Source organism: Geotrypetes seraphini, chromosome 5, assembly GCF_902459505.1.
Source record: "Geotrypetes seraphini chromosome 5, aGeoSer1.1, whole genome shotgun sequence".
Classification (NCBI taxonomy): domain Eukaryota; kingdom Metazoa; phylum Chordata; class Amphibia; order Gymnophiona; family Dermophiidae; genus Geotrypetes; species Geotrypetes seraphini.
Window position 1 is genome coordinate 205,082,012 of NC_047088.1, and position 25,676 is coordinate 205,107,687.

The 25,676-nt window shown below is 40.9% G+C and overlaps 2 protein-coding genes across 13 annotated transcripts in view; one reads left to right on the forward strand and one right to left on the reverse strand.

Moving 5' to 3' along the window:
* The window catches only part of DHRS9 (dehydrogenase/reductase 9), a 114,025-nt gene that overhangs the window by 68,408 nt on the left and 19,941 nt on the right, over positions 1–25,676 (reverse strand). The gene's annotated exons all lie outside the window — the stretch shown is intronic.
* The window catches only part of ABCB11 (ATP binding cassette subfamily B member 11), a 174,263-nt gene that overhangs the window by 49,932 nt on the left and 98,655 nt on the right, over positions 1–25,676 (forward strand). For 10 of the 12 annotated variants that reach the window (XR_004539565.1, XR_004539566.1, XM_033945698.1 and 7 more), the window contains 6 exons: positions 988–1,092; positions 11,093–11,117; positions 16,310–16,363; positions 16,454–16,505; positions 19,887–20,128; positions 22,171–22,258. Coding sequence is in view for 10 of the 12 variants with exons in the window: in XM_033945698.1 (XP_033801589.1) it covers positions 1,002–1,092; positions 11,093–11,117; positions 16,310–16,363; positions 16,454–16,505; positions 19,887–20,128; positions 22,171–22,258 (552 nt within the window). In the remaining 2 variants the exon portion in view is untranslated. Of the gene's footprint in view, positions 1–987; positions 1,093–11,092; positions 11,118–16,309; positions 16,364–16,453; positions 16,506–19,886; positions 20,129–22,170; positions 22,259–25,676 lie in introns of those variants that run through there. The other 2 variants (XM_033945702.1, XM_033945703.1) reach the window with 2 other exon arrangements.

Consider the following 25,676-nt stretch of genomic DNA (forward strand, 5'->3'; position numbering starts at 1 on the left):
CCTCCCAAATGTCAAATCTCACAGTTAGAATGTTCAGACAGCTGATGCTGATCTCTGCATGAGGACAGCAGACCTGTGCAAGAGATCAGCAACAGAAAACCTCAAAACTGCACCAATACAAACAATACACAAACCATACTTCTCAAAAATAAAAAACACAGATATTTCCTTCCAGATCCTCTCTGCTTCATTAAACCCTTTAAAAACTTCTTTAAACCCTGGTTTTTTTCTCAAGTAGCTATTAAATTTTTAACCCTGGTTACAGTAAGCACACGTAAGCGCTTCCTGCAGCTTAGTAAAATACAATACAACAATCTAATAAAAATAATAAGTGAGAACCAAAAAGATTACTATCTTGTTGCTGGCTTAATTTGCACAGTAGGTAGCCTGAGGGGGAGGGGCCTATTTTTCAAGTTCTGACAGTGGTTGGTCCTCCTCAGCTTAGAGTAAGTACTGCCACATCAGCATCAACATGATGCACTGGGCTCCGCCCCTTTCAATATGTGAAAGCATTTTCAGATACATCTTTCAAAACACAACAGTATGGAATTTTGCTTTTTATCTCAGTGATGGAAAATACCAAAAATTCATTTTAATCTTGATGTTATTATTATTATTTTTTTTTAAATTAATTAATTAAATTTCTATACCGTTCTCCCAAGGGAGCTCAGAACGGTTTACTTTAATTTATTCAGGTACTCAAGCATTTTTCCCTGTCTGTCCTGGTGGGCTTACAATCTATCTAATGTTCTAAAGACTCCTTGTAAAAAGATTTCATAATCCTCTACAAGTAGATTTATTTTTCACAAAATACCATTTGAAATTGTTCTAAAAAGAAATGAATGATAGCATGCATCTTTCTTTTCTGTCTGAAGAGACTTCTCACTCTGCTTCTCTTAATAATCCTTAGGAAAACATGAGTCCATGGGGCATTACTCTCCACCATTATTGCCTCTATAATTATGTACATATTTTTTTTTTTTACAGGATCTACAGTCATAATGAAGGAAAATATCATGTCTGATCCAGTTATTCTACGCAGTGTGAAGATGTCCGGCGAGGACAATAAAGCATATCTTTCAGATGAGTCATGTAAGATTCCACCTTCAGGTTCATTCCTGCTACCGAAGTATGAAAAGTGTATCTAGGGCAAAAATTTTAGAACCAGGAGACTAGTTCAAGGCAGCCAAATGCATCTATTTAAGCCTATCTTGTAAAGAAACTGGGCGCCTACTTTTTAAAAATTCTAATATAAGTGACATAAAGTGTACCTTAATTTAAGATGAGATCACTTACATTGGAGCTGGTGTACATGAGCATCCTCCAATATTCAGTGGTACTTAGCCAGCTAGGAATGGCCACAGGCATTGAATATCTAGGTCAAAATTCACCGTTTCAGACTTAGCTGGCTACCCGCCACTATTCAGCAGGAGATAGCCATTGCTCACTGAATATCTGGTTTATCAGATTGGCCAGTGACTGGCTATGTGTAAGACATAGCCAGTCACCGCCAATATCCAGTAGCTGGCCAGCTAAGTCTAGTGGCTAGAAAGACTCGCCCAAAAATTAGGTCTATTATCTGTGTTTCTTCCATTCCTTCTTATATTTTATTATATTGTAAACCACTTAGATTTTAACCCCGGTTTTATATTTGTGGTATATCAAATAAATTGAACTTGAACTTCATTGTTTTGTCATAGAAGACCAGCAGCTGAATATCGGCTTGGCCAGCTAAGTCTGAGGTGGTGAACTTTGACCCAGATATTCAATGCTGGAAGTTGCATATCAGGCACCATGTCTACATTTTGCAAATAAGGGCATAAATGATAGTATTTTATAATCATCCTATGAACTCATTCACACAAACCACACTCTATACAAACTCTGCCCGTGCACACCCACTGTAAAAGTATACACCATGCTAACAAAATATGTACTTTTATGATGGTTAGTATTTTATAAGAGGCCACATATATGCATAAATGTTTGAATATCAACCTGTGGGGTTTTTTTAAAGTGATTTAATTGGCCAAAGACTTGTAGGGAACTATCCAGTGAAATTCAATGGCATTTAACTGGCCAGTGCTGGTGAATATCACCACAGATTGCTAAACTGAGAGCTGGATATTTTTGTGGGTGATACGTGCAGTGGTGTAGTGAGGAAGGCTGGCGCCTGAAGCAGTGGCATTCAGAATTGCTATGCCATGCAGCCCCCCATTCTTCCCCACCGCTTGAGCGTCCCCCCACCCCCATGTACCTCTTGAAATGTTCACCGGCGTGAGCAGCATCTTCCACCTGCTGCTTGTGCAGGCCTCAGCTCCCTTCTTACGTCATGACCTGGTCTCACGACCAGGAAGTGAGGTCAGAAGGGAGTCGAGGCCGGCACGAGCAGAAAGCAGAAGATGCTGCTTGCACCAGTGAATGTTTCAAAGAGGCACTCGGCGGGTGGAAGCATAGAGGAGGAGAAGTGCCGGCACCTCCCCCTCCACACACATATCTGGAAGCCCCCCCCCCCCCCACACACACACAGCTGGCACCTGGGGCGGTCCACCCCCCTGCCCCTCTAACTATGCCACTGGATACGTGGATAGAGTGGACAGTTAACTGCTGATTTGTGGCTCTTATCGCCTAAGTTAAGTGGCCAAACTGGGCCACATAAAAGTCAGTGCTATCTTTTTTGTAGTGTTTCTTAGAACATAAGAATTGCCGCTGCTGGATCAGACCAGTGGTCCATCGAGGCCAGCAGTCCGCTCCCACGGCAGCCCATAGGTCAAAAACCAGTGCCTTAACTGAGACCAGCCCTACCTGCGTATGTTCCGGTTCAGCAGGAACTTGACTAACTTTGTCTTGAATCCCTGGAGGGTGTTTTACCTTATAACAGCCTACGGAAGAGCTTTCCAGTTTTTCACCATTCTCTGGGTGATGAAGAACTTCCTTACGTTTGTACGGAATCTATCCCCTTTCAACTTTAGAGAGTGCCCTCTCGTTCTCCCTACCCTGGAGAGGATGAACAATCTGTCTTTATCTACTAAGTATATTCTCTTCATTATCTTGAATGTTTCAATCATGTCCCCTCTCAGTCTCCTCTTTTCAAGGGAGAAGAGGCTCAGTTTCTCTAATCTCTCACTCCTCCAGCCCCTTAACCATTTTAGTCGCTCTTCTCTGGACCCATTCGAGTAGTACCATGTCCTTCTTTAAGTACGGCGACCAGTACTGGACGCAGTATTCTAGGTGGGGGTGTACCATGGCCTGGTACAGCGGCATGATAACCTTCTTCGATCTGTTCGTGATCCCCTTCTTAATCATTCCTAGGTTTCCAGTGCCAGCATATACAAGTACTGAGCCTGACATTGCCAGTTTCATAAAAAATACTGATACAGAATTTGAAATACGGATAGCAGCACTGAAAGTATGGCCATTTTGGAAATAGTTTTATAAGAAAGGGAAAGTGGATGGGATTTGATATACCTCCTTGCTGTGGTTATAATCAAAGTGGTTTACATATTATATACAGGTGCTTATTTTGTACCTGGGGCAATGAAGGGTAAGATGATTTATATTAACTACTAGGTTACTTCTTCATTCTGCCTAATTTTACATGTCATGAATATCTAATAAAAGGAAAGGGGATGCCATTGGCTAAAACAGTGCTCACCATGCTGGCTAAATATCCACCCCCACATTTTACATGCATTCTTGACATGTAAAATTAGATATAATCAGTGGTATAGTGAGGGTGAGAGGTACCCGGGTTGGTGGTGCCCATCCCCCACCCTCTTCTCTGCCTGTCCACCCTCAACCACTCCTTCTCTGCACCCTCCTGCCACGCGCTCATGTGTGCCCCTTCCCCCGTACATCTTTAACGTTCTTGTCGCGAGCAGCAACCCCACCTGCTGCCCATGCCAGCATCGGCTTGTCCTTTGATGTCACTTCCTAGGTGCGGTTCCAGGAAGTAATGTCAGAGAAAGAGCTGGCGCCGGCGTGAGCAGGAGGTGGGGGTTTCTACTCACACCAGGAATGTTAAAGTGGCCCAAGGGAAGGGGCGCCTGTGTGGTAGTGAAGGGATGGAGAGGAGGATGGGTGCCGGTGCCCCCACCAAGATGGCACCTGGGCCCCCCCGGCCCCCCTTGCTACTCTAGTAGGGTAGAATGGAGATGTAACCTAGTGGTTTATGCAGCAACCTGAGAACCTGGGGACCCAGGTACAGTACCCACTACAGCTCCTTGTGACTCTGGGCAAGTCACCTAACCCTCCATTGCACACATGCAGAAAACAGAAAAACAAAACAAAACCCTTTTCAAATACAGACTCACAAACTAAAAGTACTAATGTAAAAAACTGAGACACAAAGATGTTAGGCTCTGCGCACAGTATAACACAAGAGAAATAGAAATAAATGCATGTCTTCTTGAATAGTCCAAAATATAAAGACAACAGATATAAATATACAAAATTGACATATTTCAATCATTAAATTGAAAAAAAAAAATTTTTTTCCTGACTTTGTTATCTCGTGATTTTAATTTTCTGATCGTCTAGTTCCCTCTGTCTGTGCTCTTAACTCTGTTTCCAAAGCCTCCTTGTGCATTTTCTGTTTCTTTCCTCTCCTTCACTTTTTGCATTACATCCATCTTTGGCTGCTCCAGGGGTCCCCCATGGGCTGGGATGTCTTTCACTTTTCCCCACCTGGTTCCAAAGTCCCCCTCACCTGTAAAAATGCAAGGAGGTCACCAGTACTGCAATGATTCTCTAGTGCTGTCTGCGGCCTCCGCAGCACTGCTCTTCTGCTGTGGTCTGCCCAAACAGAAACAGGAAGTTGCATCAGAGGGAGAAAGACCATAGCAAAGAACACTATCAATGAGGTTGCAGGCAGCACTAGAGAATTGTTGCTGCTCTAGAAATGTCCTTGCATTTTTATAGATGAAGGGGACTTCAAAACTGGGTGGGAACAAGGAAAGTACATTTCAGCCTACGGGACCTCTTGTAGCTGACTGGAGGCCAAGTGTTCCGATAGGGATGGAAGTCGAGAAACATTAGTTGGTGTCATAGTCCCAAGTAGGAAGATATTTGTCAGCTCTCCTTCAGGTCTTTTGGACTCAAAACAGCCCCAACTTAAAAATTAGTGAAGACCACTGTAATAGGAAACAAGACTTGGCAGCCATCTCAAAAATCTTCAGACCAGCAGTGGTGGCGGCTATAGCGGTGGTCGAAACAGGAAAGAGGTGGGCTCTTTCCTGCCCCTGAATAGGCTACTAGACTACCAGGGATGATAAGGTAGGGTACCGGGGGGGGGGGAGGGGTTGGGTCGGTGTCAGGGTTGCACCGTGGGGAGGGGAGGGAAGGATGAAAGGATGGATGGATGGCAGAGAAGAGGGAAGGAAGGATGGATGGCAGGCAAAGTAGGGGGGGGCAGATGGATGGCAGAGTAGATAGGGATGGATGGATGGCAGAGTAGGAAAGGAGATAGGGAGGAATGGATATATGGCAGAGCAAGGTTGGAGGAAGGACAGAGCAGAGGAAGGAGGGAGGGATGCCAGCCAGCCTACCAGCCACAGCATGGAGGGGGAAGGAGGGCAGGCAGAGTAGAAAGGGAGAGAAGGAGGGAGGGATGCCTGCCTACCTGCCTGCCAGAAGATGGAGGGGGAAAGGAGAGAGATGCCAGGAGGGGAGGAAGGGAAAAGGAGACAGAGATGCCGGGGGGAAAGGGAAGGAGACAGAGATGCATCATGCCTGGGGAGGGAGAAGGAAGGAAAGAAAGAAAGAAAAGAAGAGAGAGATGCCAGAGTAAGGGGAAGGGAGTGGAGACAGAGAAAGGAGAGAAAAAATTATGAGGGTTGAAGCTGAAATGAATCATGTGTAAAGGAGAGAAGGGGCACAGGCTGGATGGAAGGAAGAGAGGGTAGACAGTTTATGGAAGGGGTATAGAAAGGGGGAAGATGTCAAATGGAAAGGAAAGAGAGGGCAGGCAGTGGATGGAAAGGAGAGAGAAAGAGCAGACAGTAGATGGAAGGAAGAGAGGGTGGACAGTGGATGGAAGGGGAAAAGAGTGAGAGGGTGGATGCTGGATGGAAAGAAGAGAGTGAAGAGGAAAGCAGAAACCAGTGATTAGAAAAGGTAGAAAAAGATTTTTTGGTGCTTTAGAATAAAGTAGTATTGTAACCATATTGATAAACATTTATAAATAGAAAATGGAAATAAAGCAATTCTTTTATTGGGATAATTTTAATACTTTTTTTTTTTTTTTTTACTAACTTTCAGGAGACCAAGACCCCCTTCCTCAGGTCAGGATAGGATACCGTAACAGCAGTATACTGTACTGATCTGAGGAAGGAGATTTTGGCCTCTGAAAGCATTCCGGAACTTGGAGGCGAGGAGGATGGCAGTTTGAGTGCAGAGCTCCTCTCCCTGGACAATCTGCCCGCTTTTAAATATCAGCAACAGTGGGAAATCAACTGCTTTTACACCTCAGCAGCAGCGGAACTATCCGCAACTACCAAGAGCACACAGACCCGATCCAACCAAGAGTGTGAGCTCCACCTCCCCCTGCAGTCCACTAGGAAGATCAACTGTTTTTTACACCTAAGCAGCAACAGGACCAGCCACCACTACCGAGAGCCCTTTGCCCTGATCCAGCCAAACAAGTAAGCTCTTCCCCCAGCATTCCGTTGGAAAAATCAATATGCTTGCTTTTAAATACTATCAGAAGTAGGAGATCAACTGCTTTTACACCTAAGCAGCACCAAGACCAGCCGCCACTATCGAGAGCTTTTATCCCAATCCAGCCAGACGTGTATGCTCTTCACCATACAATTTGTTGGAGAGATCAATCTGCCTGCTTTTAAATATCAGCAGCATTGGGAAAACAACTGCTTTTACACCTAAGCAGCAGCGGGTCCATCCGCAACCACCAAGAACCCACAGACCCGAACCTGCCAGGAATGTGAGATCCGCCCCCCCTACAATTCGATAAGAAGATCAACTGTTTTTACACCTAAGCAGCAATAGGACCAGCCACCACTACCGGGAACCCTTTGCCACGATCCAGCCAGACATATAAGATCTTCCCCCAGCATTCCATTGGATAGATCAATCTACCTGCTTTTAAATATCAGCAGCAGTGGGAGAACAACTGCTTTTACACCTAAGCAGCATTGGGACCAACCGCAACTACCAAGAGCCCATAGACCAGATCATGACATGAGTGTGAGCTCCACACCTCCTGCAGTCCGCTAGGAAGATCAACTGCTTTAACACCTAAGTAGCAGCAAGACCAGCTGCCTATAATAGGAGCCCTTGCCCCGATCCAACCAGGCATGTGAGCTCCTCCCCCTATATCCCGTTTAAGAGATCAATCTACCTGCTTTAAATATCAGCAGCAGTAGAAAAACAACTGCTTTTACATACAAGCAGCAGCGAGACCTACCGCAACCACCAAGAGCCCACAGACCCGATCCTGCCAGGAGTGTGAACTCCTCCCCCTGAAGTCCATTGGAGAGATCAATCTGCCTGCTTTTAAATATCAGCAGCAGTGGAGATCAACTGCTTTTACACCTAAGCAGCAACGAGACCAGCCACAACCACCGAGAGCACACAGACCCGATCCTACCAAGAGTGTGAACTCTTCCCCCCATGCAATCCGCTAAGAAGATCGACTGTCGGCTCCGGGCGGCTTTCCCGCAGAGGAGAGAATCCTGCATTCACCGTGGGCCTCATCTGGGGCAGCCTCCTTGGAGCGGCTGGGGCACGGGCAGTGTGTCTGGGAGGGAATGCATGGATGGGAGAACATCGCAGGGGAGGAGACATAGGCATCCTGGGACTGTCTGCCAAGTCTCTTCCCTGAAGAAGCCCTTTCTGGAAATGTCAATCGCTCCTCCTAAACTTACTTGCTCCACTTCATCACTGACGCTGAAACCGTGGATTGAAGACAAAGTTTTATTTTATTTTTCTTTCCAGCTTATGATTTATCTTTAATCTTATCTATTGTTTTGCCTTTTGTCTTTGTTTTGTTCTATTTCTATCATTTAAATTTCTCCAGAATTTTTTATTTTATTTTTATTTTTCCTCTAACTCTACTTTTCACTTCTCTATTACCCTCCAGGTACTTTAGTTAGATTGTGAGCCTTCGGGACAGTAAGGGAATTTTTCAAGTACCTTTCTTATTTCTAATCTTAATGTATATTTTCTGTAAACCGCTTAGAACCTAACGGATGTAGCGGTATATAAGAAATAAATTACATTACATTACATTACATTACATTACATATTGAAAAATGTATTAATTCAATAAAATGCATTATATTATCATATTTTCCATTTTTTTGTTTTATTTCTATTTGTTATTTGTTAATTTTTTTCACATTTACATCTGTTATTTTATTTTTTCACAGTATTAGGGGACATGTGTCAATGTAGTGTTGCCTTGTAGTATGCATTTGACTTCTTGGCAGTTCAGTTTAACTTTTGTCTACATATTGCTACTTTTAGTTTGTAGATACTTATTTCATGCTTGGTGAGAGTCTGTGTGAAAGTGGCCAGTTATTCGGACAGCATTGAATGTCTATGTAGAATCAATCTGTACTAATCCACTTTGTTTAGTAGCTTGGAAACAAGAGTATTTCTAAAACGTAATGCTAAACTGAACAGTTAGAGTGGACATTGATATTCTTTTGTCTGTTTGGCCTGTTTGGTTTCTCACTGAAAATAATAATAATAATAACAACTTTATTTTTGTATACCGCCATACCCCGAAGAGTTCTAGGCGGTTCACATTGGTTAGACAGAGATTACAAGTGTTTACATATCAAATTGATCATAGAGTAGCAAACAAGATGGAGATAGTAGTTACATGTCAAATTGATCGTAGGGTTGCGAACAGCAAGGAGAGAAGAAGGGGGAGGTAGGGAGACGGGGGAGGGGAGTAGGTCAAAAGGGGGGGGGAGAAGGAAAAGGCAATAAGCCATGTCCTAAAGGTTAATGTTAAGGATTGCCTGTATAGGTTTCAAGGTTCCTGGAAATGACTGAGAGAAAAGCACACTTTTACAAAGCCGCAGTAGCAGTGCTGATGCTGTAAACATACTGACAACCTTCACATCGTATGGGCTTTGGTGTGGCTTCTGCGGTTTTGTAAAAGAGGCCATAAGTGTGATATTCTGAAGGCTGTACTTGATTGAATTTTTCTTTTCTTTATTCGATGCCTTCGTTTTGTTACTTGGAAATGGACGTTGTCTGTTTATGCTGTTTGGTTCACTTCACACTGAGAAAAGCACACATTATTTTTGTGTGATATTCTGAGGATTGTTCTTGATATGTTTACAATTGTGTCTGCTCACAAAAAAAAATCACTTCTTGCTTTATTTCGTGAACTGAATAAGAACTAAAATTTTGGAGCGAGCTGGACTAAAATATCACTAGCATTGCGTTGATGTTTGATTTTTCTGTGTGCAATACAGAACCCAGCATGCCTCATAAGTTGTACTTTTATTGATGTTGTTTCCATCAAAATAAAAGTTAGAAAATCTCACCCCACCCCACCCCACACACATACACTGTAGGCTTAAAATGTTTATTTGCAATGCCCGCTTAGGCCCATAAAATTGCATAAAATCATCATTCTGCTTTGAACGGAGAGGTGTGGGGAAGAGAATTAAGTCTGTGCTCTGCCAGGAGCAGAGCTCCAATCACTCTTCTTGTATTCTCAGAGATTAGTGTCCACACAGTCTCTTTCTATCCCATCCTGTCCTAGGATGCAAAGACCCTTTGCAGTGGCTTAGCGGGGTGAGCGGCGCCCAGGGCGGTGGCGCTCCTCTTCCCTCCCCCGCCACATGTGCACCCCTTCCCTGTACCTTTTTATCTTCAGCACGAGCAGCCATGAAATAGCTGCTTGCATTGGCTTCGGCGTTCTCTCTGACGTCACTTCCTAGGCGCGAATCCCGGAAGTGATGTCAGAGAGATCGCCGAAGCCAACACGAGCAGCTACTTTGTGGCTGTTCGTGCTGAAGTTAAAAAGATACGGGGGAAGGGAAGGGGTGCGCGCAGAAGGGGGAGGAGTGGGAAGGAGAGGGGGGCAGAAGAAGACCGCGCCTGGTGGCGGACCACTTCCCCCGCATCCCCCTATATTACACCACCGTCCCTTTGATTTCTCTCCTGGTTCGCAGCTCTGGGTCTCACTTTTATCCTTCAAGCTGAATTATTAAACCACAGTATTGTACTCTGGCTCTGCCACTCGGATCTTTTACACCCCCCCCACCCCCACTGATGACACTTACGAGTCTCCTTCAGTACTTATAGGGTTACCAAACGTCCAGATTTACCTGGATGTATCTTCTTTTTAGAGGATTTTCTGGGTGTCTAGATGGTTTCCTGGACTGGAGGAAGTTTGTCTGGGTTTTGGACTCACACTCTCCAGTCCAACCTCCACCCTGGAGTCGGGTCTGGCTCTTGTGAGTCTCCCTTCTCCCTAGTACTTTCTCCAGTGTTACAATTTAAAAACTTTGGGCAGCCAATAGTCTGTAGCTTTAGCAACGAGATCCTACTGACATCGCCTTCATTTCCTGTACCCGTGTAGGCAGGATGCTACAGAGTGAAGACTTCTGGGGCATGCTGACGGCAGAAGGATCACACTGCTAATGCTGCTGGCTGCTTGAAGTTTTTAAATTACAGCGCTGGAGATGGTACTAGGGACAGGGGAGACTCACGAGAGCTAGACTACTCCATGGTGGCCCAGGTGAGGGGACTGGCGAGAGAGGCTGTGTTAGGGGAATGGGGCGGTTTAGGGGAAAACTAGAGGGAGGCAGGGGCGGGGTGGGGGAGGGCACTGTGGGTGGGACAGGAGTGGGGCAGAGGCAGGGTCAAGCATCCCCTTTTTTTACTTTGAAAATATGGTAACCCTAGTACTTGGGCTCTGGTGGGAGATCAGTGAAAATTGGGCTTCACATAGGCTGGCTTAACCAGATACGTTATGCAATTAATTTTGTAATGAATATTGGACAGCATAATTTCAACCTTATTACAAATATTTTATTGATAACAAGATGATTTGCATGTCATCAGTTTATTGAGAAAACCTCAACTTATATTTGCTTTTTTTTTCTAGCAGATAATATCTTCAAAAAACCAGGGTAAGTGTGTTTAAGGTTAGAACTAAACAGTTGTTTTTATGGCTTGAAATTTTTAAATGGCCCTTTTACTAAGCTGCGTTAGATGCTCTCACACCCCTAACACAGATTAAAATGGTATATCACAGATGCACTCAGCATCCTACGATAAGTGTCAAATGCACACTGAAAACCTTTGTTTTTTGAGGGGGCATAATCTGGGTCAGCTACATTACTATGTGTTAATGGTTAGCACAGAAATAGTGCCTGAGCCCTTATCACCTACAAAATGGGTATCAGGAAGTGCACATGCACTAATTTTGGGAGTTAACAGCCAAATATTGGTTTTAATTGGTATTAATTGGAGCTAACTTAGTCCCTATTCTAGAGGCTGGGCACACAAAGGGGGGAATTCATCAATGGATGCTAAGCATGTTAGCGTACCAACAATTAGTGCGCTCTAAACACTAAAGGGCAATTTTTTAGCGTTTAGTGTGTGCCAACATGGTATTACCCATTGATGAATTTCCCCCTAATTCTCTCACACTTAACTTCTAGAGGTTATAGATACGGGAGAACCAGGGTGGGTCAGGCATGTGCCTAGGTGTTCTGCGCACAGGTTACAGAATACTTGGAGTTACACAAATATGCACCTAACTGCCAAGAGATAAGTGTGAACTCTTACACCGGCCTTTGACATGGTTTAAGTGTTCACACCTAAAGTTAGGCTGAAACTGAGAACTCATAGTGGTATTCTATAATGACATTTCTGTGCAGAAATCCATTATAGAATTCACACTTAGCATGCCTCATCCCATTGCCTATGTTTTGGCACTCTTTATTGTTGACACACATGCTACTGAATAGCGCCTAGCACTGATGCACATAATTTTGCTTAGTAACACAAATCATGTGTGTGTTATTCTATAACTTACATGAACTATTGGGACTCAATTCAATAAACAGTGCTGAAGATCGGCACCGACTAAACAACATTCTAAGTGTTAAGGTCCATATTCTGTACACAACGTTGACAAGTGACATCATTTAAAAATGTAAAGAGACTGGAGGATGGTTGTTCTTGCTGAATTAGCTTTCTATAACCTTTCTTAGCTCGCTTGACTGTATGATTATAGAGTTTTGTGTATTCTGTACAGAGGGTCTAATTTGTTAGTCATTCTTTTTCTAGTACCCTTTGACATAAGGCATTTGTTTTTTTAAAAGATACGAGACGCTACCCAAAAGTTCGGGAAATTCAATTGTAAAAAAAAATTGCTTACCAAAACTCCTAGTTTCCACCATCTCCTTCGAAGTAGTCCCCTTGAGAATGTATACAGCGATCCCAGCTTTTTTCCCATGAGTCCATGCATCTATCAAAGTCATCTTGGGTGAGTGCCTTGAGGACCTCCTGCGATTCTGCCTGGATCTCTTTAATCGTGTTAAAATGGTACCCTTTCAGTCGTAATTTCATTTGGGGGAATAGGAAAAATTCACAGGGAGCAAGGCTAGGCGAATAGGATACGATCTGCAAGGATAGTCTCACAAACTTTTGCTATGGTTTCCGGTGTTGTGCTTGTTGACGGTGTTGTGGACAGATGTTCGTCCGTCCTTGAAGTGTTTGTACCAAAGAAAGGTTTTGCTTTGGCACATGGCATTATCTCCAAAGCATACAATGGGTTTCTGCAGCAGTTTTTTAAAGTTTGAAACAAAATTTGATGCAGATTATTTGCTCAGTAAAATCCATCATATTGAAATCCATCGAGTCACTAAAACACAACCTTACAAAATTGCACAGAACAAAACAACACGACCACTCAGCTGCACGCCCGTTGGCGCACTGATCCACAAAGCATACTGCTAGACACCTCTAGTTCGTGCGCACTGTTCACATTCCCCATACTTTTAGATAGCACCTCGTATACTGTATTTTAGCATGGTATCAAGGATGATCTCTGTTGGACATAATAGCATAAACTTTGATTAGGGACAACCCAGTCCATGAACTCTTTGGGACTAGAATTCCAAGATAGAGTCTGGAAAACCAGAGATAGACAATAAATTATGTGTATAGAAATCATAGCTTCAACAGATGCAACTTTCTGGACTTATGAGTAAGAATTTTTGGTGGTTTTAGGGAGCAGAATTGAGTTAAAATGGACCAGGATGGGGTTAAACAAGGAAAGGGAGAAACTGCAGTTTAAGAGAATCTAGGGCAGTGAGGAAAGTTTTTGTTGAGAATACCAACTTGACAGCATGTCCACTGATGTGTAATGGTTTAGTTCAGTGGTCCTTAAACCTGTCCTGGGGGACCACCAGCTAGTCAGGTTTTCAAGATATCCTTAATGAATATGCAGGAGCGAGATTTGCCTATAAAGTAGGAAGTAGGCATGCAAATTTTTCTCATGATATAACATGATATAACCCTCCAAGATGTGGGAAGAGCCATGCGCTGCAGGAGGTACCAAAGAGCACCTAGAGCAAATACAATAGAGCTGTGTCTCTCAAACTTTTTTTTAGCTCTGACACACTAAACGGAGCAAATGTTTTTCGCGGCACATTATAATTTAAATTATAAACTTGCAAAACCAACATAAAATTAATTTTGAGAGTTATTCATTTAAAGTTGTTTATGCTCTATATGGGTAATTGTAGCAACAGTTTTACAAAAGTGTAGCAGTTTTAGCATCAGATGCGGCAGTAACAGCTCCTATGCTCATAAGAATTATATGAACGTCAGAGCTGTTACCGCCATGGCTGGCGCTAAAAAACGCACTATGCTTTTGTAAAAGAGGGGGTGGGGGCAAAATACAATAGACTAAGGGCTCCTTTTACTAAGCTGCATTAGCGTTTTTAGCACATGCAGCATTTTAGCGTGCTAAACCCGCGCTACGCGGCTAGAACTAATGCGAGCTCAGTGCTGGCATTAGCATCTAGTATGCACGGAAATTTAGCGTGTGCTATTCCGCGCGTTAATGCTCTCACGTGGCTTAATAAAAGGAGCCCTAAATAGAATTATTAATCAATGTATTTGTTTTTTAGTACAAATTAACTCAAAATGTGGCTCGATAGTTGACAAGCAAACATGCATTTCATTAACCACTATCATAAGAACATAAGAATATAAGAACATAAGACTAGCCTTATTGGGTCAGACCAATGGTCTATCAAGCCCAGTAGCCCGTTCTCACGGTGGCTAATCCAGGTCATTCGTACCTGACCAAAACCCAAGAAGTATCAACATTCCATGCTACTCCTTGGGGTTTTTTAAATCATCTGCAGTTCTTTTTTTTTTTTTTAATTTAATTTCTGCCAGAGCTGAAAATCCACGTTCGCAAAGATAAGAAGATCCAAACGGTAACAAAGCCTTGATTGCTTTATTGCTCAAGTTAGGATAACTACTGCATAAAAAATACAACTAAAATTACTTGCCGTTAGTTTTCAAGGACTAATCACGTCAAAGAATGATGCCTGTCTGGGTGGTTGCATCCTTACACACACAGACGCTTATAACATGACAGACTCATGGGTATATGATGCACATGTCATCTATTCTAGTATACACTTATGAAGGGAACTGTTAAAAACTAAAGTAAAATTCTGGAATTTCTCGGGGCACACCCGGAATCTCTTTGGGGCACAACATGTGCCGTGGCACACAGTTTGAGAGAAACTGCAATAGAGACAGGTCAAAGAAACACACAGCAGATGAAATATACAATAAAATAAGTGTACATGGTCAGCATCTTTGAGACAAACTTGGTTATTTTTATTGCATAGGATTTTTTGGACCCCAGTTCATTTACAAAAGTTAGATAATTCCAGGTCTAATAGATATAGGGACTTTGGATCGTCTGTTATATTATCATCCTTTGATACTTAATTTCTGGAAATCAATTTGGAGACAAATTAATCTTATTCTTGATTCAGCAATTCCCCTAACATATGAAGCCATAATCTGTGGTACGCTTTTACGTGTCAAGCCTTCTTTGGATAAATATAAAAGTCAACTTTTTATGATAATGACGGGAATAGCTATCCAATTGATTACACATAATTGGAAGAGGTATGACAGACTAAATTACACGTTTTGGTGGACAAATGTTTGTATCACGTATAAATATGAAAAAAAATGAATGCAGAGTGTTTGGGGTTTAGCAGTACATTTAATGGAGTGTGGAGTCCATTGACTATATTTGTAACAACATAATAATTGTAATATTTTTTTTTGGTTTTTGTTTTTTTAGGTTGGTGGAATTCCTTACACATCCAGGGGAGGGAGAGGGAGGGACAGATATTTTGTTTATTAAAATACTTAATTATATTATTATAATTACATAATTTGTCTTATTGTAGTAATTTGGTAAGAGGGGGGAGAAAATGATTGTTCTATGTATAAATTGTTTCCAAGTTTCCAAGTTTATTAAATATTTGATTAATCGCTTATTAGCATTCTAAGCGATGTACAAAGTATAATTGTATGTTTAATAATGCGTTTTATGAAATATTTATGTTCAGATAATTGTATTGCATTGTCAAAGTTTAAAAATCAATAAAGATTTATTTAAAAAAAAGTTCATAGTTTAGCCTATAAAGGGCTCCTTTTACTACGCTGCGGTAGCGTTTTTAGCACGCGATGCAGATTAGAGCGCGCTAACACCCGCGCTATGCGGAAAAACTAACGCCAGCTCAATGGAGGTGTTAGCATCTAGCACGCGCAGCATTGTAGCGTGCGCTAAGCACATGCTACAACCGCTAGCGCAGCTTAGTATAAGGAGCCCTAAATTTGAATGGGTTAGAAATGCTAACAAAAATTTATAAAGTTATGAAAATGGATTTGTGAAATAATCCAGAGTAAAGCATGAAAACAGAAGGGTGGGTGTACTCAAATGAACCACACCTTTTGGGGCTGCACACATCCCTACTAAAGATGAACAGACAGGCTGCCTTGCCATTATGAAATATCTGAAAAGCAGATGAAAAATCTTAAATGTCGTTTTTGCTTCTAGTCGAAGCCAATCAGCATGATGTGATTCCTTCTCTTATTCATGGCACATCCCAATATTCTGCAATAATTGTAACCTCCTAATGCCAGATTTTGAGAGACCCTGATATGTGGCATTTCAGTAATCCCATTCAGTTGTCATAAGCAAGTGAATTAAAAAGGGGGAAAATTTCATAATGAAATATTCATACATTATTTCATTTTTGTTTGCTAGACATTGTTATGCAAATGGGGAAACCTCTGAAAAAGAAATTAAAAAAGAAGAAAAGTAAGTCACATTTCATTCTGGAGGACATCAAAAACATATATCAAGTACCTGTCTGATAAATCTACTGTTTTGATTTTTATTCCCTTAAAGGTCACAAGGCAAGAAGAAAAATGAAACTGTTCAAGTTGGGTTCTTTCAATTGGTAATGAAATTAATTAAATTTACATACTTTGTTTTCTGACACTGATAAGCTATGAATTAATGCCATCTTTTCAAGCTTAGTAAACTTTTATTTTTCATCATTTTGCCAATATGGAGTGCTTCTGGTCCTTCATCATAGTGCACCAATGATTGCAATGTTTCCAACCTTATAGGTGTATTGCATCATTATTAAGCCATGTATGGTGTAAGAAATCATGAAAATAAAGGAAAACAGATTTTGTTATATTGCTGTGGGATGATGAGCTTTGATCTGAAGGCTGGGGGACAATCATGAAATTCAGACTTCAATCATACTATGTGTGTGTGTGGGGGGGGGTGGGAGTTGGATTCACCGGACTGGATTTTAACACAGAAGGGTGTATTGATGTGATCCCCAACAAAGCCAAGTCTGCTCAACTCTTAATCGATTACAATTAAAGAATCCAATGCCGATAAGAACATAATATAAAGCAAGGTGGAGATTGATTGATCCAAGATGGCTGCTGTAAGCTGGATGCGCTGAGTTGCTCGCGTCAGGACAGCGATTTTATGGAAGCAATTTCCTAGCGGTTATACACTTACCGTGATGCCTAAGAGAAGGGGCCGCAGCATTGCTTCTGCCTCGCGGCACCCCAGAGCTCTCGGTCTCGGTAATATTCAAGAACTCCTGAGGCAAATGCAGGAGGTCTCTACGTCATCAGATGGCAGCCCACTGAGGACACAGGGAGGCAAACCCGTGGTGGAACCTCTTGGGCACGACACTACTCTCAGCCCCAATGTTAGGGCTCCGCCCCCGCAACCTCAGGTTACCAGCTCCCCCAGGGGTGGGGAAGCCCCGGAACCCGAGACGTTCTCTTCTCCAGAGGCAAGTGTGGACCTACAGGAGAGCTTGGAGGTTGGGGCTTGTTCTTAAAGGGCCCCAATGGAGATATCTGGGGCAGATTCATCTTTGCAGGAGGGTGGAGCTCAGAAGACATGCTCCAAAGAAAATCTACAGAATGGTGAGCACTCTACATTGATGTAAGTTCCAATCCTATTAACTAAGCCCACTGAAGTTACTTTAGATTCTTTATGGGACTTAATGGCTGACTTTGTAAAGATTATTACTCCCACCTTTCAACAAATTGAGGGGAAAATTAAGGAACACAACAAAGAATTGCTTGATTTGAGAAAGGAAATGATTGCTTCAAATTCGTCTATACAGAAAATTGAAAAAGAAATTATCACATCTAAACAACTCCAAGAGACCTTAATTAAAGATAACATTAATTTAAGGAGGAAAATTGAAATGCTTGAGATCAATTCATGTAGTAATAATTTAAGGTTAATCAACTTTCCTAGGCTCGAAATGGTAACACCTAGAGATATGCTTAAGAGATACTTGGTGGAAATTTTAGAGATATCTGAAGAAATGTTATCACCATTCTCACGGGTCTATTATCTTCCTGATAAAGGACGTAATCAACAACAAAAAGAAAAACCCTCAGACCAAGAACCCTTAAATATTTCAGAAATATTAGAGACATCTGATAAGGATTTATCATTGTCAGCCACTTTGATTATAATTCTAGCCTTACCAATTGATAAAACATAGTTGTTAAAACTTTATTTTATAAAGAGACATAAAATTTTCCTTGGTTATAAAATACAAATGTTCCCAGATCTTTCACGGGAGACGCAGAAGTGCCGCCGTGAATTTCTTCTTTTGAAACCCAGGGTTATATCTTTGGGGACGACTTTTTATTTGAGACACCTGTGCAAATGTATTGTGTTCTTTGAATCATCTCAATTGACAACCTTTGTGGCAATGTCTCGTCTGGATGTAGGAAATCTTTGAGCCCTATAATTTGTTTAAGTAGGAGACCCCGTTTCAGTGCTATAGCTTCCAGCATCTTGTTAAATATTTTTATTTTCTTCTATGTTTCGCTATTTTTTTGTAGTCTTGGATCTAAAGATGAGGACTTAAGCATAAATAGTTTAATTTTGTTATCTTTGAATTATGAATTTTGATCATAATTTCAAATGTATTTAATGTTCTCACTATTATTGCATTCTGTACAAGTTACCGGTAATTCTTGGATTTCAATTGAAAATCAATAAAGATTTAATTAATAAACAAGGTGGAACCCAAACAAGAGTTAAGCTTAGCAGTACCAAATCCTCATATGCCCCATGGCACATGGAACATTGACAGTTCTCAGCCAGCTATCCAACGCAAATCTGGCATGAATTAGGAGTAAAACAGCCTTAGGAGTCTATCTCTAATGATTTTAAGTAAAATCAAGGTGTTTTTGAGGTAGATAGAGACTTTTAAAATCAGATTGAGAAATCCAAGATGGCCACGGTGGCCTGGAAGAGCTATAAAAGTTCAAAAAATTTTAGAGGTAGGGGTTCCAAATCCTATAAGCCCCCCAAATGCAATTAAAGACTTCCCCATTGTCTACCATAGACTACAATAGATAGTACTCACAGTTTTTCTGCTAGTGCTGTGCCTATTTCAGCTAAAATAGCAGCTAGAAGATGGAGAGGACTACTGCCTCAGACAAGCATGTAAAAATGGTTCCAGGTACTTGTTTATACAGGCTGCCATTCAGACTGAGTGAAATCCTGAGACCCCAGATTCTCACAGCTCCACATGTATTGTTGTTTTGGGGGAAATGCAGCAGGCACCCAATAAAGTCTTCAGGACCAACACAGAGCCACACAGCCTGTGCCAAGTTCTGGTTAGGACCAGGGGTAAGCCTTGCTACCAGGGGAACGGTCCCTGAATCACTGAAAGTGTTAGTGCAGGCTGGCTAGGTAGATGTCCTGAAAAAGAGTTACCTCTGCCCATGAGAGTCTGTGTCTTCTCCCAGGCAGAGCGGCCCCAGGAAATCTGGGGAACTCTGAAGCACCGAGGAGCCTCATAATGAAGATAAAAACTTGAAAATAATAAACCGAAAGCAGAGCAGATCAGAAAGACACCTTCAACTCGCGTGTAGAAGAAACTGAAGATCAACAGCACAGTGCAGGGTTAGAGGAGGCAGAGCCAAAAAATGTAGATAACGCCTTCTACACAAATTCGCGAGTAGAGGTGAATAACCCACTGGTTCAAGATTCGTATGTCTTTTGCATTAGAAGCAAGGTTATTGCTATACTTATTAGTGGAAGGTGAAGGAGGTAGAGACCTTCACTGTAAAAGGTACTGGGTGTGTTTCAGAGAGATATGAGGATAGGAGTGGTGATTGAGATTGTACATAAAGAGTGTGGTAAGAGAAAACTGATATTGAGTTATACATATATGAAAATACAGCAAATGCACAAATCTTAACTAAATATATAGGATGGGCCATTTTTATCTATACCTTCTGACATTCACTATGTTAATTTTTTTTTCTTTCAGTTTAGGTTTGCTTCATGTAGTGAAATTGTAATGATGGTTTTTGGCAGTTTAAGTGCAATTCTTCTTGGTGTTGCCCAACCATGCATGTTGCTTATATTTGGGATGATGGCAGATACATTTATTCAGTATGATATTGAACTGCAAGAACTTAAAAACCCAGAAAAGATATGCATTAATAATACCATCATGTGGATCAACAGTTCTCATAATCAAAATGAGTTGAATGACTCTATAGATTGTGGGTAAGTTGTTTGTGTTTCAAGTGAAGTTGATTCTCCTGGATGATTATAACTTGTATTTAGACAGCAGCATTCTTTTATATTATTTTAATTATTACCTCCAACATGTCTCAAATTATAAGGAACCAAGATAAGTATGTTAATATCAAGAAAAGATTAAAGCTTATTTTATGTCCATTATAGTGATGCATGGAACTAGCCCACTACCTTGCTTCACGGGCAACTACGGTCCTTGAGGGCTGGAATCCAGTCGGGTTTTCAGGATTTCCCCAATGAATATGCATGAGATCTATTTGCATGCACTGCTTTCAATGCATATTCATTGGGGAAATCCTGAAAACCTGACTGGATTCCGGCCCTCGAGGACCGGAGTTGCCCAACCCTGGCCTATACATTTGTTCTACCCAAAGAAATAGTACAGTTTAGGCGGTGAAAAACTTTTATGGGTAAAAGAGAAACGAGACTTTGATGTGATTGTATGTGATAGTCTTAAGGTGGACAAACAGTTAGAAATGGCTAGAAGGATACTTGGGTGGTCAAACAGGTAGCAAAAGCCAGAAGGATACTTGGGTGCATAGGGAACTTCCCTGGTTCTCAGCCTGATGCTGTAACTGTTAGGCTATTCTTCACTCCCACTGAGACTTCTGGTTTAAAAAGACAGAGAAGATCAACAAACAGTTTAACAAGGATGAGATCCAGAGTTAATTTTCCCATTATGATAATGTTTCTTATTTTTCAGTGCTGCTGTCATTTGTGGCTCTGGTGTTTTCCTGGCCGAAATAATTCAAATGTTTTGCTGCAAATAGAATCTTTTTTACATATTTAAAACTGAATGAACACCTCCACAAACAATCTAAGCCTAATAGATATGGAAAAGAGAGACAACTAATTTACACTGATATTTTTTTTATTAGACATTTCTGAATCTAAAAAAAAACTACTTCTTTTTTTAATCTCTTCTATGCCCAGAAAGTACAGCAAGGACTCACATTATAGGCTGCTAAGCAGCATTACTACCGCTGAGGTGTTAGGAAATACCACTTTAATTACCACTTTAGTGGGTTGGTTACTAACCGGTGGTAAGGGAATAATGCACAATATTGGGCCAATTCTATAGCTAGGTGTCTCAATATAGATGTCACTGTGGGGCATGCCTAGTGCCGATTCAATAACGGCACTTAGATGCACCTAAGCCTTTATAGAATACTGGCATAAAGGCTTATTGGGATGGCAAAATTTCAGCACACCCATTTATGGCAGGTGTATATTGGTGTGCCTCTCAATAGATCGCTAAGCAGTAGGATGATATACACAAAGCATGGATTCTGCACATGTAACCGCTCTTGTAGAATGCTAGCGTAAGTCTGCTTTTGCATGCATAAGCACTTACACCAGTCAAATGGTTGATATAAATGCTCACACCTAACTGTAAGCAATTAAGCAAATATACAATTGGTCGACTTAATCAGCACTGATAATTGACAATTAAAAAAAATTAATTTTCCGGTGTAGGTAGGCATCTACACCGAGGTGCCTACTGGCACCCACACAGAAAGGCATTTTTAGAGGCAGATTTAGGGCAGAGTTTGGGCATAGAATGATGTAGGTGCACTCTGGCCTAATGGCAGTGCACCCTAGGATTCAACGCCTATTAGTGCTTTAGAACACTTAGGTGCCGCTAGGCACAATTCTATAAACGGCACCTAGAGGTTGATTGACAACCACGTCGAATGGCACCTAGGACTTAGACATCTTTTATAGAATCAGGGCCACTATTAGCAATGCTGTACCCTTTGAGGCTTTTTTACTGAAACTTAGTGCACACTAAGGGATATTAGTACATGCTAAATGTCCATGTCCTATTTTAAACCTATGACACTTAGCGCAAACTAAGTTAACCCATGCTAGGCATTCATAAAAGGGCCCCAATATTATTGAAAATGATTTGCCTTGAAATTACTTTAAGCAACACATGGTAACGACCCAAAGTTCATATTCACTTACTTATCACTTTTATAGCATTTTGCAATATATTTTCTTATTAGATTACTGGACATTGAGGCTGAGATGACTAAATTTGCCAGTTACTATGCAGCAGTTGGTTGTTCTGTGCTGCTGCTGGGCTATATTCAGGTCAGTATTTTCATTATATTAATATATTGTATAATAAAACTCCAAAATGTAACATTACTTCTCTTTTCTCATTATCTATTCTTATTCACATTGCAGTATAATACAAAGATTTGAAAATGTGCACATTGGTTTTATAAATTTAGTCACATTTTTATTGTGCAAGATAACAATTACTGGAACAAAAATGAATTAGGTCAATATACAGATATTAAAAAAAATCAGACATGTTACCAAATAATTCATATACAGCCAATGTTTTTAACCACTGGCAAAGTAGTTTTGAATGATTTTTATATAATTTACCATATCATTTGTTTATTAGATTAAAACACAGACCCCCCCCACCCCACCCCCATTTTCACCGCTCACAAGATGTGTGAAAATATGTCTTCATAATCAAAAATGATCACCACTATGCAGGTTACAAAAAATATGCATTTGGGGGGAAATTCTATAAGAAATGCCTAAAGCTAGGCACCTAACTTACCCCTCCTTTTACAAAACCGTAGCGCAGTTTATAGCGCCAGCCACAGCAGTAACAGCTCCAACACTCATATGAATTTTATGAGCATCAGAGCTAATACCGCTGCAGCTGGGGGGTTAATTAATAAATTGACTTCAATTATGAGCTTTAACAAACTCATAATTGAAAAAAAAAAAATTAATTGGGTGCCTATCTTCGTAGGCACAATTCTACAAAAGATAGGTGCCTATTGCAAGGTGCCTAATGGTGCCAAACTCCAAAGCAAATATGTTTAGGTTCAGATAATCCAAATTAATAGACCCGTATAGACAAGAAAGATCAAAGAGTAGTATATAGCAAAAATTCTTCCTTTTTTAAAGAGTGCACTCGGAATTACCACACTTTAATAACATATGAAAACTCAATTGTTGTAATATGTGAACCAGGTCCTCAATTTACACAGCTTAATTGACAGGATGAACCTGTTTCCCAAAGTTGTCAGCTGTGTTAACCCAAACAGGTTAATATGCGTGCAACATCCCTGGACCTGGTGTGCTTAGTGTAATAATTTAAATAATAGTGAAACTCACACTCAAAAATTATATCATGTGTGAAATAAAGTACTTCCCAATGTACTCTGTCTGTAATGAGTAATTGCTAGTGCTCACAATCAAGCTAGAAGTCCAACTTTCCAAAAATTATCCCTTTGATCACAGGTGACAATTCATTTAAACTGGATAAACACCCAGCAATAAATGCAAAAATAAAAATACTTATCTCCAAATGTGTGAAATAAATGTCCTTCAATCATCCATCATTCATGCTGGAAAAATCAATAGCTCTATGGAAATCTGTTTCGGAAATACCAGCCTCCTTCCTTGGGAGCAGAAAACCCTGAAATAATCAGGCTAAGCAGGCAAGAGGAGCAAAGAAATCAAGGGAGTCGAGCTGAGTCTCAAGTTGAAATTGGCGCCTTTGACACGTGATTCTATGATAGCTGGATTTTGACCTAAGAATCTGGAAGCATATTCAATATGCATGTGACTGTCCAATTTTTAATTACAGTTTTTTATTAACTTTTTTTTTTTTAAATTGTATCATTCTATTGTAAACTGCTTTGACCTGCTCGCCAGAAAAGATAGTTTAGTAAGCCTTATTAAACACTAAACATTATATGGGGAATATTATATTATAAGTTAACAATGTAGGGCAGTTTTCATAAGAAACTGTTGAAAACTCAATTGTTCGTGAATGCTTTTATGTGATATACGATGGGAGGACATTTATCTCGATATGGCTATCTTGTAATATTAACATTATGCGATATGTATAGAAAGGGAGGATTCTGAATATGTTATAGTAACTTTATGACATCACGTTATTGAGTACTGTAAGCATTTACTGCTATTGTCATAATCTGAGCTATTTGTTGTCTGTTTATATACTATGTCTGTTTTTATGTAAACCACTTAGACATAAGCGGTCTATAAATTTTACAAAATATACGTAAATAAATAAATAACTTAGAATAGCCCTTGAGGGCTCTGTAACACATAGGATGACTTTGTTACGAGGCTATGGTGTTGAGGCCATGCTGTTGAGGCTATGGGTGCCATGCGGGAAATGTATCTTCTGCATTCAGTAGAGCTGTGATCTATGTGACCTATAAAAGACTTTACATAATCTAAATCTGAACAAAAACAGCTTACCCGCCCCCACTTTTACAAAACCATGAAAGCGTTTTCTAGTGCCGGCTGGCGTGCTGAATGCTCTGCGCTGCTTCCTGAAGGTGCTGCTAAACCTCCAATGTATTAGAATGACCTCACACCAACAACCCAGCTGCTGTATAATAATGTAGATTTATTAGTAATAAACAAAATGTATTACAGCTTATACAAATAATAAAATCACAGCAAGTTAAGCCAACGGATGACATACAGAGTTGCCAGCATCTGTTATGTGGGATTTGTCCTGAAGCTTAGGACAGCAGGTATGCTACTTTTATACTCTAGTTTAGTAGCCTACAAATGACATACTTAGGGCTCCTTTTACTAAGCTGCGGTAGCATTTTTAGCACGCGCTGCAGATTAGCGTGCGCTAACCCCCACGCTACGTGGAAAAACTAACGCCAGCTCTTTGGAGGTGATAGCGTCTAGCGCACACAGCATTGTAGCGAGCGCTAAGCACAGCTTAGTAAAAGGAGCCTTTAGTTTCTATTGGATTGTCACATTTGCCATCTTTGTTGATTGGATGGTATACATTCTGGTAATTGAGTCATAATGACACATGGTGTTACTTGGTGTCAAATATGACTTCTCTATTTCCAATGACAGTGTATTCTTAATACTAAGGTCAATAATTCCTGAGAGTGGGCTCCCTCTCTTCTAAGCTTGATTGTAGATTTGTCAGCTGTTTTCACCTGCAGTTAATATGACTTTTGGTAAGTCGTCCTGACCTGAAGTTATGTGGTTTGGTTTTCTTCTTGTGACCCAAGCATTTCTTGGCAAGTCCCAGAATATCCAACACTTGGCACAGTCAGCAGATGTTTTCCAGTTTCTAGGGCAAAGATGAAATGCTCTCAAAAACATGTTATTTGTTCTGACAGGGAAAGATATGATTTTTGCACTGTTCATAAGGCCTGGGTAAGTTTAATTCAGTAGCACAATGTCTCTCTTAAATGTCCCTTCTGGGGGGTCCAATGAGGGTTTTCACCTTCATTCTCATGAAGGTCTTCCTCATTACGACGCTCGTGAGCGTCAGGAGCAGCATAGAGCATTCAGTGTGCCAGCCTGCGCTAAAAACAGTTGGATTTAATTCCCGATGTTCATTTAGTTTAACTATTGAAAATGTTAAGGATTTTATTTATGTGAGCCGACCCCACAGTGTTGGTGATTTATGTGGAGATAGTAGCGAGCATAGGCTTATCCATAACGGAAATCAATACACCAAGATGAT